This window comes from Morus notabilis, unplaced genomic scaffold, assembly GCF_000414095.1.
Source record: "Morus notabilis unplaced genomic scaffold, ASM41409v2 Scaffold93, whole genome shotgun sequence".
NCBI lineage: Eukaryota > Viridiplantae > Streptophyta > Magnoliopsida > Rosales > Moraceae > Morus > Morus notabilis.
This window is the reverse complement of record NW_010364330.1, coordinates 647,926-665,781: the sequence shown is the minus strand read 5'-3', so window position 1 is coordinate 665,781 and position 17,856 is coordinate 647,926. Positions and strand designations below refer to the sequence as shown.

Here is a 17,856-nt window from a genome sequence, read left to right as displayed (position 1 = left end):
TGTGTTGCTATTTTGATTTAAACCAAGATTTGAAATTGAAACAAATATCTGTTATAGATTTTGTTTTAGTTTGAATAAGAGGTTTATTCAAAACCGTATTTCATGATGAATTTGTTTTGAAGATCAAGATATCATCTAAAAAGATATTGGAGTGCTGAGAATCTGGGTCAAGGAAAATGAAACTGGAATATGCGAAGCATATTACGTGCTTTGAATTTTAAACTGATAAATGTCTTATCTGTAACTACAGATTCTGATTTTGAATTAAGATCAGTTTATAAAAGGTTGCTGCACAAGGAATCTACTGATGGACTGCAATTCTGATAAAGTACGGAGTGCACAAGTTGAAGAGATATAGCGTTCATCGATTTTGTTCTTTGAGAGAAGATTTTGTGAGCTTTCGAGAGAAGGCGTTTGAAGACGAGTGGTGCTCGCCAAGCTAGCCACTTAGGAATAACACTTCCATTCATCATTAAAATAAATCACAAATTGTAAAGTATATAGCCACACACACACACGAATACATAGATACACACACACACACGAATATATAGACACATACACACACAGCGCCCCATTGGTACGCTCCCAGGGGCTGCCAGCGCCCCACTGGAACGCTCCCAGGGGCTACCAGTGCCCTACTGGTGCACTCGCAGGGGCTGCTGCAGCATGCTGGGCGCCCACAACATGTAGCATGGTGCGCCCAACCACCCCAAAACGGCCCAAATGGCCTCTAAACCCCTCCAAACCATTTTTAAAAATTTTGCCAAAGTTTCTCCTACATTTTAACACTAACCAAAGCTTAAAATACCTGGTAATCTCCTAAAATAAATTAATATCACAAAATAACCCTAAATTAGAAAATTATCACAAAACCACCAAAATTATCATAAAACCTTCTAAATCCTAAAGCTTAGATCTGCTTTCATCATATTTCTCCTCAGGTTTACAAACATCAAGAAAAAAACCAAATTGCTGAAGTATTTCAATCATTTAGATCTGTAAATCAATAAACAATACTTTTATTTACAAATCAAAATCAAAATCAAACCTAAAACACCACCCATATTCCCTTAACAAAAATAAAAAAAGAACCACCCATAGTTCGATCACTCTCGATTATAAATCAAACCTAAACCCTTAAATCACTATATTAAAGACATACGAAGCTCGTAAACGAACTGGAGCTTGATTTTCTTTCTTTCTTTCTGCCTTTCTTTCTTTCTTTCTCTAGATTGGCTTGTTAAACTTAGAAAACGAACTTTGTTAGGAAACAAAACACATCACACATAAAACTCAGAACACACATATCAACAAAAAAAAAAAAAAAAAAAAAAAAAAAAAAAAACCAGAAACACGGCATACAACCTAAACTCAGCAAATCAGAACCTCTAAAAACCATCAACAATACTCCAACCAACCCAACTGACAATACTCAACCAAATCATTAGCAAATCAGAAAAAATACCAACCTCGGTTGATTTGGGGGAGTTGGGGCGGTGACGAGTTGGTTGATTTGGAAGAGTAAGGGCTGCGTAGACAATCAGAGATCGGAGAAGAGGGCGAGACAAGAACGGAGCAGATCGGGCAAGAAGATACCAGAGGAGCTCGGACGAGAACGGAGCATATCGGGCAGGAAACGGAGCAAATCTAGGTAGAAGAATTCACTGGTCAAGGGCAAGAAAAAATTTCAGAGAAGAGAGAAAATGAAAACGGAAAAAACGAATCAGGCGAGAAGAGAACAGAGTAGCTCGGCCGAGAAGAGAACGGAAGAGCTCGGCCGAGAAGCAAACGGCGCAAGTCAGGCGAGAAGGAAACGGAGCAGATCTAGGCTCCAGAGTTCACTGGTCAAGGGCAGAAAAAAAATTCAGGCAGAAAAAAAAATTCAGAGAAGAGAGAAAATGAAAACGGAGAAAACGAAAACGATCTTAAGTCATTTTCAGATTTTGGAAAAAGGACAAAAACGTTTTTGTTTTCAATTTTGATAAACTGTTACACCAAATGCGTTTTTTCCTCTCCGTTTTAATTTTTTATCCTCAAAAAACGTGAAAAACGTTTTCAAAAATGAAAACAAACCGGCACTTCTCATTTCTCTCTCATTTTACACTAAACTAAAAAATCATTTTTATTTCCGTTTTTATCTTTATTACGCCAAACGCCGTTTTAAAAACGTTTTTTCTTTTTTTTTAGGAAAACATGAAAACTAAAAACGAGATCAATTTCAAACACGACCAATAAATTTTCCTTCATTTTAGTTATTTTTATTTTTTATTATTTTGGTCCTGAAGTTTTGTTTTTATTTGGTTTTGGTTCCTTAGGGCACCGCTGAAAAGAAATATTTAACTAGGCTAACATTTGCAAAAAAAAAACAAAAAAAGGTCAATGAAGGAAAAAGATTAAAAAGAAGGCCATCATCGAAAAAATATAAAATTGTAAGGAAAAGAGAAAAAGAAAAAGAGGAGGAAAAAAGAAAAACCATTAAAAAAAACTGAACAGTGAAAATATTGTTCAGTGAACAGTATTTCAACCAAAACTGTGCGTTTTGGTCAAAATACTGTTCACTTGAAGAATATTTATTCAACTGTGCATTTTGGTCGAAATACTGTTGAACAGTATTTATTCACATTATGGTTGAAACGTGTGTTTTGGTTGAGGTTTTTTTTTCCTTTTTTTTTTTTTTGGCTTGTGATGGTTTTTTTTTCTTTCCCTCTTTTCTTTTTTACTTTATCTTTTTTCAACAGAATTTTATATTTTCGTTATTACCCTTATTTCAAACTTTTTGTTATTTTTGGTTGAAACGTTCGTTTTTTATTTTTTATTTTTTATTTAGAGTTGTTTTATTTTTGTTTGTTTTTTGCTTGTGATGGTTTATTTCCTTCCCTCTTCCCTTTTTTACTTTAGCTTTTTTCCCTGGACTTTTATATTTTTGTTCTTACCTTTCTTTTAAACTTTTTTTTTCATTTATCTAAATTAATTTTTTTTTTACAGATGTTGTCTTATTTAAGTATTTCTTTCCGGTGGTGTCCTTAAAATTTATTTATTTCTTCATTTTAAATTTTTTTTTTTACTTTTCCACTGGAACTCTATTTTTTTTGCCCTAAAATTTATTTATTTATTCATTTTAGTCATTTTTTTACCTTTGTTATTTTAGTCATGAAATGTTATTCTTTCTTGTTATGGTTTCTTTTACCCTAAAACTTATTTATTCTTCGTTTTAATTCATTTTTTACCCTTATTTTTATTTTTTTCCTGAAACTTTATCTTTTTTTCGTGTACATCTATTTTGTCCTAAAATTTATTTATTTCTTCTTTTTAGTCATTTTCTAACTTTTTTTTTATTTTTGCCTGAAATTTTATTGTTTTTTTTTTTCCATTTTGGTTCCTTTTACCCTAAAACTTATTTACTTCCATCACTTTAGTCCTTTTTTGATACATTTTTTAAAATTTTTATCTTGAAATTTTATTTTTTTTATTTTGGTCCTTTTTACCCTAAAACTCATTTATTTCTACATTTTAGTCCACTTTTTTGCATTTTGGTTTCTTTTTGAGATTTTATACTGACATCTTTTATACTTTTACTAATAACACATTAAGTAAAATTTAACACATGAATTACTCCCACGTGCTATGCACGTGGAGTTCAACTAGTAAATATACGGGGACTAATGGAGCTACCAAGCGTACTCAAGGCTGGCCTCTTATATTATTTTTAGAATTCTCTTAAATTGGTTGGAGAATTCTCTTCAAACTATTAAAACTGTTATTGTACAACATATTTTAATTATTTCATGATAGCAGGCTCTTTATCTATACAATACTTAAAAGTCAATGACGCTCTCGTGGTTTTGTCCGCATTAGGGAGGGACGAAACGTTTTGTCCCTAAGTGGATTGGGAGAGAAACGTTTCGTCCCTTTTTTCCGCTCTTCTTCTTTGTTTTTGGGTCCCCTTCTTCCTTTATTTCCTCCTTTAATCCCTAATTTTTGTTTTTCCTCTCACCTTTACATGATCTTATTACCATTTTAGTCCCTATATTTTATCTCATTTAATCTTATTATCATTTTAGTCCCTTTTACACCTTTTTTGACTTTTTTTTTGCTTCTCTTTCATATTTTTTTTGTCCCTCTTCTTTATTACTTACTTTTTTAGTCCGTTATTTTTATTTTTCCTCTTATCCTTACATAATCTTATCATTTTAGTCTCTCATTTTATTTTTTTCTATGTTTCTCTTCCTTTTATTTATTTTTGGGTCCCCCCTCCTTTTTTGTTTGCCTCTTTAGTCCCTTATTTTTATTTCTCCCTCACCTTTATTTAATATTATCATTTTAGTCCCTCATTTATTATATATATATATTTTTTTTTTTTTTTTTTTTTTGCTTTTCTTCCTTTTGTTTTTTAAGGTCCACTTTCCTTTTTCTTTCTCCTTCTTCGGTCCCTCATTTTTATTTTTCCTCTCATTTTAATCTTATCATTTTTGACAACTATACATTTTCTTTTTTAACATTTTTCGCTTTTCTTTCTTTTGTTTTTTTGGATCCTCCTCACATTTTTTATTTGCTTCTTTAGCCCCTTATTTTTGTTTTTTCTCTTACCCTCATTTAATCTTATCATTTTTTCCCGTTATACATTCTTGCTTATTTCCTTATTTGTATTTTTTTAAAAATATCTCTATAGTGTAGTCCTTTTTCGATGTACTTTTATTAAATTGTTTCTCATCTTCATGTTCGCATTGAAATATAATTTTTCAAAAGAGCCCGTTTAATTTTTTCCGTTGTGAAATCCTTATTATTTTAAAAGTTATTCTTAAATAACAACAAAGATTTATATTATTAAAAAACATAAATAATAACACAATAATCAAAACTTAATACAAAGATCAAACTTACAGAATTACCCTCACATGCATAGCATATAGTCTCAACTAGTTCTTAATAATAAATAAATAAATTCACCAAGCATCATGCACTAACTTAGGTTACAAAATTATATACGCATTTGGAGGAAATTGATAATCATGTGCAATTCTAGTGTGTCGTTCTATGGTGTCGGAGTCTAATTCACAACATCAATGACAGTTCACAGGTATGTCATTTTATATCATAATTTTATTGTCCAAGGCTTCTCTCTCATAATTCACTACATCAATGTTTAAACCCTTTAAGATTTAGAAGTATATCAAACTCGCAGCACTAATGCCATAAATTCTTCTCCCAGCAGAGTAAAACAGTCTTGTAAAATTTCTCCTTTCACGTGTGATGTGAAAGTATAGCTAGAAGGCACCTTAATAAGAAAAAAAAAGGACATCTCCCCATTTATTTTGCTAGTTCAAATCACAACTTAAGTTTTTACTATAGTATTTTCTTTCATAAAAATTTAAAAAAAAAAAATTTTTTACTACAGTGTTTTTTTTACATGAATTCACTTTTAAATTCAAGTTCTCAACTCGAATAAAGCCGCATCATTATTTAGAAATACGCTCAATACGTACCTTGTGTACCATGTTACCTGTTGGATTATGAAACCCACTATGATTAAAAGTTGGGATCCATGGATATATATATATATATATATATATATATATATATATATATATATTCCCAACGGAATGACCCCATGAAGGTTTGTTGTTTATGGGACACATTCTGCAAACTCAAGCCACGTCTCATGCAATGTTGGATTTTGAAAATGGTGGGTTTAATTTTGTAACAAAAAAATGGGCCACTGAACTTTAAAAGTCATCTTGAGGAGAAAAGAGATTTCCTGAAGTTGACAGGATAACATTTCCTTGTACCAGAAGATATTTTCTGATTAAGTTGGTGGAAAAAAATATCCTTGTCCATTAATCTCTTAAAAGCTTATCTATCTTTTCTTTATGAAAGTACTTTCTAATTATATTTAAAAAAAAAAAAAAAAAAAAAAAAAAGAGAGAAAAAACATTTGTGCAACCTTTTTCTTCTTTTACATTTTTTCATTTTGGTTGGAAAAGCTTTTTTAACTTTGAAATGCTTCAGATTAAAAAAAAAAAACAAAACAAAAATCTGCTGCTAGAAATCAATCACGCGTAGTCATGCTTTTAAGCTTTCAACTGATAAGTATATCCCTTTTTTGGCTGCTGCAAAGCTTCTAATTGAAGTTAATGGCCATTTTCACAAAATTTCGATTGTATTTTGTGTAAATACGCGACTTTATTTTGTACAAGGCCGGATTGAATTTGTAACATCCTTTCAAAATCTCACTTTACCTAAAGTCCCAGTGCCACTAGACTAAACGGTATTAGGCAAATACAATACTATATTACTGGCAATAAACTACATAATTTCACGATTAGGAAAAAACCACTATATATTTCACAACGAGAGTTAACCTTCTTCCTTGCCCATAATCCCCCTTCACCATGGCAGAATGAGCATCTTGAACCAATGTCATGCACTTTGATGCAATTGATTGAATTTTTTTCCTGACGAATAAAAAAAGATAGTGTCATCTTGTTTCCCGTCCCTTTCGTATGTAGTAAAAATATATAGGTCTACCAACAGAACGAAAAGGACATGAATTAAGGCCCCGTTCATTTCGCTAATTCGAGTTTAGAATTCGAGTTTTGCTACAGTAAAAAGCTCTCACAAACAATCACATCTAACTTTTTTGCTACAGTAAAAAGCTCTCACATAAAATCACATCTCAACTCGAATTAAAAACTCGAATCAGCGAACTAAACGGGCTCTAATTCTACTTAAAACGTGACTCAATTACACCACTACAAAATCAACACCCAAGTGATTTTAACAACTTAACTGATGGACATTTTCAATAACATAAGAATATAGTGAGGGCCAAAAAATTATAAAATAAAATAAAAAATAAAAAAACATACCAAGAATATTGAATTGCTTTATTCAGTTCTGAAAATGAAGTATGCTTTTGAAATTGAACGACAACATTACCCATTGGGGAGTCATTGTTTTCAAAGGGGCCATAACAGCTATTATTATTGCTCATATAATTTCTGCTGTACAAGGATCCTGCCTCAATGTTATGGCCACCCTGCAAACTGCAAACCCCAGTTAAGAGACATGTTACATGCAACAATCATCCAAAGGAGCTCAACATGCACATGGAGAAGATCATGCACGGAATATACATGAGAATTTGATACTCAAAAAAGACCAAAGTTAGGCAAGTGCCTTGTGCACTACTGCTGATTCACATTCGTGAGGGGTTTTTTGCTCCTCTTTTTTTTTTTTCAATAATAGAATTATTGGTGTCGTCTTACCCCATATCTCGATTGTGTCAAATAAATCTCAGAGCCCACAAGTTATCGATTGTGTGTCAAATAAATCTCAGAGCCCACAAGTGGAACGGAAAAGGATCTAACCAAATTCTATTAGAAGGATGTGTCTTGACAACCTATTGACCGAATTAAGACCTTCTGTACTGAGTCTACCACGAATAGAACCTGGGGATATCTTGGGTGGAGAAGAAGAAAAAAAAAACTTTTACTGCCGCACCACCATTCGAATAGAACCTGGGGATATCTTGGGCGGAGAAGAAGAAAAAAAAAACTTTTACTGCCGCACCACCATTCGAATAGAACCTGGGGATATCTTGGGCGGAGAAGAAAAAAAAACTTTTACTGCCGCACCACCCCATTGGTGGTCACTCGTAGGCATTTTGTTAAACCTTCTCTGGATTAATTGTCCATAATTCGTCATATAGTCTGGAACTTGTGTCCTGGCTTTTGTGACCGGCACATTATTCTTTACCCTAGTTAAGATGCCTTCTATGCATCAAAAGTGCACAAATGAGATGCCCATAAGGAGGACAAAGGCTTTTGATACTTGAAACATCATTCTTTTCCACCTTGGTTACTGGAAGTTCAACCAGGAAACTGCATGAGTAATATTCCATCTTTCGTCAATGTGTCCATCTGATAATCACCATATCGAAAGGTCCTATGAAATGGTGATGAATATTATGTTTAACAAAGTCGACGTAGTTTGTTTTGTCATCACCAATAATCTCCACAAGAGCACTGACCACCATTGAAATGGTGAAACCGGCTATTGTCCCTAACAATTATCTCTCTACCTACAATTTTTGAGATAAATTTTATTGCCGTGTGACAATCCACACAGACTCGGATGTTCTTCGTTATCCGAATTGGTGTACCAGCAGGAGTGCTGAGAATGCCAAACGCAATGGCGAGTCGTTCACTGTGGCCAGACAACAATGCCTTCTTCTGCTCCTCGTCCACATCATGGAGAACCTCATTTGTGTCGGGCACATATCCTTCCCGTTCCATCTTTTCCAAGAGAACTTTCAGAGTCTCATTTATTCTGTCATAGAATGGGTGTGATTCATCACCCGCCACAAAGGCGTGCACCTTGTTTCCAACTTCAATCCAGCTGCAGGCTGGCTTCTTTCTCATTCCCCTTTTCTTCATAGAGACTCTCAATCTTGCTACATCTTTCCATCTCCTAGCGGCAGCATAAATGTTCGACAAAATCACATATGCACCCATGTTCCCAGGATCAACCGTGAATATTTTCTCAGCAACCTTTGCGGCCAATTCAACGTTCTTATGAACTCTACAACCAGCTAAGATTGTTAACCATACACTTCCTGTTGGTTCTATACTCATGTTGGAGATAAGATTATAAGCTTCCTCCAACCTTCCAGCTCGACCGAGAAGGTCTGCAACAGCAGCATAGTGCTCCAATCCAGGAGCAATACCGAATCTTAGGGTCATGGAATTTAAATATTCCCATGCTTTATCAATCAACCCCGCATGACTGCAGGCAGTCAATACAGCTATGAACGTCACATAACAAGGTTTTGTTCCCTCCACTTCCATCCGCTCGAATAAGGAAATGGCATCATAGGCATAACCATTGAAAGCACATCCCATGATGATTGCTGTCCAGGACACTATGTCATGCGTCTCTATTCTATCGAAAATCCACCTAGCTATCCTAATGTTCCCACATTTGGAGTACATGTCCACTAGCGAGCTTGCGATGTACACATTATCATCAAACCTTGACCTGATTATGTATCCATGGAGTTGCTTGCCCAAATGGAGAGTTGTCAAATGGGCACAAGCTGGCATGATGCTAGAAAAGGTAACCTGCATCGGCTTAATTTTAGCCACCAACATCTGCCGGAAGAATCTTAGACCTTCATCAAACATTCCGTTCTGCACACATCCCGCAATGATAGAGTTCCACGCAACGGCATCATGACAGGATAAAAAATCAAATACTCGAAGCGAATCTTCCGTTGTAGTACACTTTGCGTACATGTCAATTAAGCTACTTCCAATGAACACATCCACATGAAACCCATTTCTTATGGCATACCCGTGAATCTCCTTACCCTTGATTATGTCCACATACTGCGCAAATATAGGAAGAACACTGGACAAAGTGTAAGCATCAGGCTTCATGTTGTCATTCCCCATCTCTCTAAGCATAGACAAAGCCTCTTCATACATCCCGTTCTGTGCATTCCCCGCAATCACAGTATTCCATGAAACAATATCCTTATAAGGCATCATATCAAAGACTTTTCTCACACTATTAATCTGCACAACTCTTTTAACTTCCATTTTGTGCATTTCCTTTCCTTGAGGCGTTTCATCAAACAACTGGTGCTCATTATCCAAGCTCTGAAACTTTGAATACATGCTCATCAACGCATTGCAGGTATACAAATCCGAGTCCATTCCGTACCTAATTATTGACCCATGTACGGATTCTCCCAACCTCAAGTCCTTGATCATGGCACAAGATTTTACCACCGATGGAAAGATATTATGATCTGGGTATATTTGAAAAGCTCTCATTCGGACGAAAGAAGTGACGGATTGGAGGAAAAGGCCATGGGAAGTGTAGGATCTGATGATGGATTTCCAAGCAAGAGGTGGGGGAGAGTGGAGGGTTTGGAAGAGAAGAAGTGAGTAGCGGAAGAGGTTGGTGAAGTTTGAGTAGAGAGAGAGAAGAGAGGAGATTTGGGAGGGAGATGGGTTTGTTGTGGTTTTGAGAATCTGGGCGTGGAGTTGTTTGGCTTGGAGATTTGATTTGATGGCGATTGGGTTCTTCAGAAGTTTGTTGAGCAGTTCTTGGGTTGAAGAAGACATGTGTTGAAGAAGAAGCTGTTGACGAGGGAAAAGAGATTTTGAAGCATGGACTATTTATAGTGCTTGTGTTGGATGGGAGTTTGGGAAGGAATGCCAACATGAAAAGTTATGGGATCGGAGAGGAAATAAATATGGAGCTCTATTTTCAAAAAAAAAAAAAAAAAAAAAACTATCAATAATTTTTTATTTTTAACTGAAAAATTATCTATTTTGTATATTTTTCTAATTTGGTGTGATTTTGACATTATCATTAAAAACTAACACTACAGTAGATTAAGCCTACCAAAGAAACTCCTAATAAATAAAAATTAAGAAAAATTCTTAATAATATATGTTCTGCATAATTGAAAATATGTAATAGACAAAGAAGGTTAATGGATTTAGATTGGCAAAGCAAGTATCATGTTATCGAGTATCCCAACTCTTCCCCTCTCCTACTTCTCTTTTGTGTGTGTTCTGTTGATCTGCCTTTTTTAACATTTATCTTCTTTTGATGAAACAAATTCCTGATATGTAGAATGATACAGAAAAAAATGACTCTCAATGTGAAGACATTCGGGTTAAAACAACTGATAATGGATAGAGGACGGATCGTTCATCCTACAGGAGAACAAAATCTTAACTTTGAATTGGATGATGATAAGTTGAGTAAACATGACTTGAGAAAGAAACCAAAGAAAATGAAATAAAATAAAATAGAACTAAGAGTTGATGTATTGAAAACTAAAAACTAATGATCTAAATCCATGTTTGAGACATTAATCTTGGCTTTTCAAATCTAACTGTCACACACAACCACTGCCTAAATCGAAAGAGATACACAAGATATCCTGATGGAAACTGTAAAGACTGAAGAAGGCCAGAGAATGAAATGTTTAGCTTGATGTCTCAAGACTCTCAACCGCAATTCTCAATCGTCCTCTCGTTCAGGGGGAAGTCCACATGGCAAAAGCATTTTCTGCACAACACAAAGAGAACAAAATAATTATACATTCCCATGAAGTATATCTCTATACAAAAGTCACTAAACAGTCATGAAATCAGGTATCTTTGAAGTATAAGACTCCAACAAAATTCTCCATCAGCCATAAATAACTGTAGTAGAGACAAGCAAGAGGTTCATTCATTAGAAAAGCAAAAATTGTGATAATTCTCTTAACCAATCATCAGCACAATCCAAGAGGAAGTTTTGTTAAGATCTTTATTCAGTGTAGTTGAACTAAGCATCATCTAATGTGCTATGTGAAATTCTTCAGATCTTAGCCATAACTCTCCTGCTTATGTTCATTTTCAGAAAATAGACATTTTTTTTTAATGAATAAGCATTTGGTTACGTTTAAATACATTATGATCTAATCTTATAAGCTCGCTGAGGAGAATTGTTAGCTCAAAAAAAAATAAAAAATAAAAAAAAGAAAGAAGAAAGAGTTAAAGGGAAAAGAAAAAAGCAATTTTCACAAAAGGGATACGGCGCCAATGGAGATGTAATTTTGCTATAGAACTCACAACGGCATAAAATGCAAAGCTAAGAACTTTTTTAAGTTATAGTTCAAATGTTTGTAACAAGTTGATATGCAGTGCTTCTCAACTAAATTCATCTGAAACATGGGAGAAGCATAACAACGCAGGCATAATATAAACAAGGAGATGAGAAGCCTTGTTTAAACAGATATCTACTGCCCATAAAATGTAACCAATTTTGCAAAGGAATAATAACAAAAATCTCCGATTCGTTTTATCAAAATACTACGTCTCACGGCCTTATAGTAATCATCCACCTATCCCCTCAGTTCTACAAATGTGTCAAAGGGATGTCAATTAGGCCGGACCACCCATCGAGCACGATGGCACGACACGAAAAATTTTGGGTCAGGCACGACACGGCACGAGATTTTTATGGGCCATGCTAAGCAAGACACAAGGTGGTGGGCCATGCCGGGCTCATAGTTTTAAGCACGTGTGTCTAGCACAACATAGCACGAGCACAACACGAGCACGGCCCGGCCCATCGAGCATGACAGGCCAACACGACGAATATTATTATTATTTTTAAATAATTTTACGTTATTGTTACAATTTACATATTTTTAAATAATTAAAAAAATTATATATTTGCATAAACAAATTAAAATTAATTCATTTGACCTTAAAAAAATCAAATAATTTGCATTAATTTTCATCATTTTAACAATGGCAACAATCAAAAAAATTATTATAAATCATTAATTATATCATATCTTGATAAAATGCACCCTTGATATATTAATAAATTAATATAGCATTCCTTGATAAATTATAGCCGTTGGTAATGAGTATGTTTATTGCAAATTACAATGTTTATTGCAAATTACAATGGTTATGCTTATTGCTTTTGCTTTTTTTTTCTTAGTAATAGCATATAAAATTATATTTTTATTTGAAACTATTAAAAAAATAATTTTAGGTGACTCAATGGTTCAATGGGCCGGCCTAAAGATCTATTGTACCAAGCACGATAAAGGCACAAGCACGGCACGGGCACAAGCACATGTGGGCTTAAGCCTATGGGCCGAGCCGGGCCTATGATTTTGAATCTTGGGCTGGCACAAGCACGGCACGAAGTTTCAATGGCCAGGCCAAGCATGACATGAAGCACGCATGGACCTAGGAGATCATGGGCCGGGCCCGGCACGACACGGCATGATTGACATCTCTAGTCAACCTCGGGGATAGGTGCAACATTCATGATAACATAGGTAACATGTTTTTGTTATTTGTATGAATTTTCATGCCCTACCACATAATTCTCTATACCGTATGGTGATAATAGTAAAGCATGAATATTGCATATTCAATTCAGATATATACCACCTATAGAATGGAATTAAATCTGTAACTATAGCCAAAAACCAGAGAAAACACAGCCAAAGAGAAACCACAAAGCAAGAGAAAGAGAGAGAACCTGCATAAAGTTGTAGCGTTCCCTTCCAATTGATTCATTTTCAGCAATAGCAAAGTATGCCAAAAGTGGGTAATGCCCAATATAGGAGGCGTAGCTATCACGCTGAATGTTCACTGCCCATTCACTACAAAATCCAAAAAATTAAAAATCATTTATACAGATTTTCATTCAAGAATCTGAGAATAACAAAATAACACAGGAAAATAAACAAAAGAAAAGAGGTGAAAAGGGAAAGAAAAAAGCTCACAATCTGTTCAAATCGGCATGCCCAGTTCCTACATATTTGGCTTGTAGGTGCTCAAGCTGGGAATTGATGTTAAACCTGTCACTGGCCTGCACCAAACCAACAAAAAAAAATAAAAATAAAAATTGAGCGGGTAAACAAGCAAAATTGAGATCGATCGGAATGAATTGTGAGTGGGATTTCCTTTGTTTTATTTCATTTTCCTAGGAAACAAACGGATTGCAGGGGTGTTCGAGAAATTCGTGGAATTACGAGGAAGAAAATTGAATTGTAGTCTAGTCTAGGGTTTTAATTTGGCTTTACTCTTCAAAAGTGTAGGGTTACATATATGACAAAGATACTGAAAATGAACGAAAGAAAGATTGGAGTCGCGGAAGGGAAGAATTACCTGCATGTTTGTCTGCTGAGAATACGAAGCGAATCAGAGAGAGAGAGAGAGAGAGAGAGAGAGAGAGAGAGGCAAGCTTAAAATACAACTCTTTTCAAGTGCGACAGATATAGGCTGGACCAAAATTGAGGATTTTTTTTTTTTTTTGAATAAAGGATTTTTTTTCTTTTGGATTATTATTCTGATGGCCCTTAATTTTAGGGTTTGTCAGTTTACCTTTTAAATTTTAAATATTTTATTTTATCTTTTAAATTTTAAATTATTTTTATTTAATCTCTTTTATAACAATTTTTGTTAAAAACATATAAAAAAGAGAATAACATAATTATTTAAATTTCTGTTAAAAAGAAATAGATAAAAACTACATGATTACACTTAACTTCATCTTTTTCTGTATAATTTTAACAGTAATTACAACAAAAATAGTTAAGTGAGAATAATTTAAAGTTCAGGAGATAAGGTGAGAGTATTTAAAATTTAAGAGGATAAACTAAGAATGACTCTAAAATTTATAGGCACCAAATGTTTTCTTTTTTATTTGTTGTTACTATTGTTAGTTTTAATTTTTTTTGGGTAAATATTGTTAAATTTAATTTTGACCCTGACTTATGCTACTTATCTTATTTCGTCCTCTTTTAAGAGAGGACTGCAATTTTTCAATTTTAGGGGGGCAAAAATTAAAAAAATTGACCTAAGTTTGTAGAAAAATATATAAAATGTGTCCTTTAAATTTAGTGTCACGTCAATTTTTCTATGCATTTATGTGACGAAGGGGAAAAGTTGCTATGGTTTTGAAGTCAATAGACCTAAATTTGGAGAGAATTTATACAACATCCTAAAAATAGCAATAAGCAGTGTCATTTAAATCAAGCATTTTTCGAACATAGAATATACATTCTATTGGAATTTCCAATTCGCACTTTATAAATGAAAAACTCAAAGTGCATGGTATATTTCTTAAATAAACTTAAACGACAGAGTATGAATATATAAATTTCCATTAACTATAACTACAAGTTTCTATTATAATCTCGCCAGGATATATTTATATGTTTTCGAAATCATACTAACATTAGATGCACTATCTTGGTTCCCATGCATTAAATTTAATTCATCCACATTTAACTAATAATAAAAAAAAAAGTTACTATCTTTAATTTGTAGGTAACATTCACTACGCAACTCATATTTTAAATTGAGACTGCTAAGTTTCAATATAAGTTTCTGATGCAGCCAAAAAAGAACCATTGACAGTTGTATTATAACAATCAAATTTAAAATAGGGTAAGATTCTTTAATTTAAATTCTACATATAAGAACCTTTAATTTGAATTCTAATTTTAGATAGGGTTAGATTCTTTTAATTTCAATTTCAAAATTCTCTATTTAAAGAGGACTAGTTACACTTTTATTTTTTTGTTGATGGATTAATATAATTTTAATTAACGTTTGAAAGGCGTATTCGTGTCATGATTCGAATCATGGTTCATGATTCGCTACAGTATTTTATCTCACAAAAAATACACATAAAACGAGAATAGTTTTGAATCATGATTTTAAATCCATGAACCAAACGTCCCTTTAAGAGATTGTTATCTCCCTTTGCTTGTTTTTCGGTGTTCTTTAAATCAACAAAACAGTCACACTCGTTTTCCAGTATTCTTCCCGAATCAACGAATTACGAGCTGTCTTACACTTTCGCTACATCAGTATCACAAGTTGATTTTTGATATTAGCTATATTCACCTTGGTGATCGAAACTATTTATTTATTTTGGTATCATACAAAGTAATATCATTCATAAGGAAACTTAATGGATTGCATCAAATATTTCATACAAAAAGTGTTATTGTTGCAAAATCAATATATTTCTAATGTCAAATCAGGATCAACTAGTATAGAAATAAAGTATTTGATCAAACTCTTCTTTAATATAAAGATAAGAACCATGAAAATCATCGAATCCCGGAAAAAGTAGAATCCTTCACTAAGTAAATCATTCACATGATTAGATTGAATCGAAATCAAGATCTTATTAAGCCGAACAAACATCCTTACCACCCTATCAAATGACTAGAATTCCATGTAACGTTACCACCTTACTCACTGACCAGTGGTCCACGTAGGATTACCTGTGTACTTGATTTTGGCACAGGGGAATGAAACAAGAATGCCTTTTTTACAGCACAAGGGAAAGTAGTTCATATAACTGCTAAACCAGGAGGAGATGAAACTCTCAAAAGCATACAAACATTCTTCATCCTCCTACGAAGACTAAATTCCCAGAGAATGGGGCAAATTCATAACAATCACAAACCTTTCTTTTACCATTACTACATTTAACAACAAAGTTAGATACATGAACAATTTGCGGCTATTGTACACTGATATCTTGCACCTTGGCGAAGTGGGAAAATAAAAAAAAATAAAAAAAAAAACCAAAAAGAATACACAACAATTTCAAAGAATATATACTCGAAAGAAAATATTTGGCAGAAACCAAGATCGTATCTGACCCAAGTGCGAATAGTATCCCAATCCGCTCCTCCCTTCTCGGGGCCCTTTGCCCCCATAAAAGTTTTCCAATCTAGCATTAAAGTTAATCATCGAATAATCTTTGTTTCGATGCTACGCCGCAATCTGATGTTACGAGGAAAAATGGAAAATTAGTGCAGTTCATGCTGATTCACTCTTCTCAGGGACTTCTAGTGGGGGAGGGAGCAAATTCAAAAAGCTCCCATGAACAGGTTGATTGGTAGCTGTTGCAGACTCATCATCTGCAAAGTATACATGAATCAAGTTAATTAGAAAAAGAGAACATACTCTAACAATAAGAGTAAGTTGTTAAATGCCATATGATACGAAACAAGGAGAAATATCATGAAAAGCATGAACCAGTAAAATACGGAAAGAATAATATAAAACGCACACAAAATGGGAAAAGGCTGCAAGTAATTGTTACCAAAAAGAGTTTTGATGGAAGGCCTTTTATTTTTGGTGCTCTTCTTCTTCAACTCAGCTGCATCGGGTAGAAGCCATAAATGAAAAACATGGAAGATCATTGTCAAGAGTGCAAATTAAACAACAGAGACAGACTTTAAAATAAAATTTAAGATAAAAAGCGAGAACCTATTGTGACATACATAATAAAGCCAGGTATGAAAACAATCCTAGAAGTAAAAGAAACCTTGCTTTTATTGATGGCTTTAGATTTTAAAATTTCAGGTTTTTAGGATGGTGCTGTAGTTCAATGAGCAGTGATCTAGTAGAAATCACAGCAAGATTTTACAACTTACAAGCAGAACTAAAACCAGATTTAGATTTGTATAATATGCTTATTGAGAACCAAACTACATACAAATGTAGACATGAAGAGCAAAGGAATTACCAATCCCAGGTAATTGATGATCATTTACAATTTCGAAGTTTTTATAAGTGTATCCCACAAAGTTGATATCCTTTGATGACAGCATCTGCAGCAAGTTCATAACAGCAACAACAGACGAGCAATTAGTCAACGAGAAAACATTTATATATCATAATCTAAAGACCATATGAAGCAAATAACTTCAACTAAGTTTATGAGACATCCACTTCGAAAGTCAAAGCAACAGTTTGGAAAATGTAGTAATGATTGGGCAAAAAGAAAGGAAATCGAGAAGGTAAGAGTTTAATGAAATTTGCCCATTTTATGAGAAATGAAGTTGTTTTACGAAGTAAACAAAAAAAATATATACTAAAACTTCATCAACCAACTACTTTCATATTTAGGCAATTGTGCAAGCAAGCACATAGCAACTAGTATATTAAGTAAAAATCAAAATAAAAGAAGATGAACAGAAGTTTTCCCAATGCTCAAAATAAATTTTGTTGATTGTTAGGATTTTGGTTAAGTCCCACATTGTTAAAGTATGAGATTAGCATATGGGTTTATAACCACTTGGGCACCCTCTCCCTACAAGCTAGCTTTTGGGGATGAGTTCTACCCAAGGGTTATAACATTGATCAAGCAACGTGATAAGCCTCCCCTACGATTCACCTATGTGCGGAAGAGACTACGTGAGAAATATCATGCAGGAACAGGGAAGGAGGAGGAAGCTACAGCACAGGGGAACAATTCTCAGAACGTTTAGAAAAGGGGGCTGAGTGG

At 33.9% G+C, this 17,856-nt stretch overlaps 3 protein-coding genes across 4 annotated transcripts in view; all 3 read right to left on the bottom strand.

The window, feature by feature from the left end:
* Window positions 1-8,003: 8,003 nt before the first annotated feature.
* Window positions 8,004-10,136, bottom strand: LOC21404311 (putative pentatricopeptide repeat-containing protein At3g23330). 2 transcript variants are annotated; one of them, XM_024171045.1, is made up of 2 exons: window positions 9,670-10,136; window positions 8,004-9,588 (listed from the first exon to the last, which is right to left on the bottom strand). In XM_024171045.1, the coding sequence occupies exons 1-2, from the start codon at window positions 10,131-10,133 to the stop codon at window positions 8,004-8,006; spliced, it is 2,049 nt and encodes a 682-aa protein (XP_024026813.1). In that variant the 5' UTR covers window positions 10,134-10,136. The 2 variants fall into 2 exon arrangements, with proteins under 2 accessions (XP_024026813.1, XP_010104766.1); XM_010106464.2 differs by having other exon boundaries at window positions 8,004-10,136.
* A 605-nt stretch (window positions 10,137-10,741) lies between these two features.
* Window positions 10,742-13,808, bottom strand: LOC21404310 (uncharacterized protein At4g14342). The gene is made up of 4 exons (XM_010106463.2): window positions 13,707-13,808; window positions 13,322-13,407; window positions 13,075-13,198; window positions 10,742-11,091 (listed from the first exon to the last, which is right to left on the bottom strand). The coding sequence occupies exons 1-4, from the start codon at window positions 13,710-13,712 to the stop codon at window positions 11,044-11,046; spliced, it is 264 nt and encodes an 87-aa protein (XP_010104765.1). The 5' UTR covers window positions 13,713-13,808; the 3' UTR covers window positions 10,742-11,043.
* A 1,970-nt stretch (window positions 13,809-15,778) lies between these two features.
* LOC21404309 (serine/threonine-protein kinase tricorner) overlaps window positions 15,779-17,856 on the bottom strand; it is an 8,011-nt gene continuing 5,933 nt past the window's right edge. Inside the window, exons 12-14 of the mRNA XM_024171019.1 lie at window positions 17,095-17,179; window positions 16,669-16,725; window positions 15,779-16,483 (exon numbers count right to left, since the gene is read on the bottom strand). Of these exons, the coding sequence (XP_024026787.1) occupies window positions 16,383-16,483; window positions 16,669-16,725; window positions 17,095-17,179 (243 nt within the window). The 3' untranslated portion in view covers window positions 15,779-16,382. The remainder of the gene's footprint in view (window positions 16,484-16,668; window positions 16,726-17,094; window positions 17,180-17,856) is intronic.

Bases quoted from the DNA above. Each gene is read 5' to 3' on its own strand.
- LOC21404310 (XM_010106463.2), bottom strand. The intron at 13,199-13,321 runs GTGAGCTTTTTT...TGGATTTTGTAG, and splicing joins CATGCCGATTTGAACAGATT to TGAATGGGCAGTGAACATTC. The intron at 11,092-13,074 runs GTTCTCTCTCTT...TGTGTTGTGCAG, and splicing joins AACGCTACAACTTTATGCAG to AAAATGCTTTTGCCATGTGG.
- LOC21404311 (XM_010106464.2), bottom strand. From the start codon at position 10,133: ATGTCTTCTTCAACCCAAGAACTGCTCAACAAACTTCTGAAGAACCCA.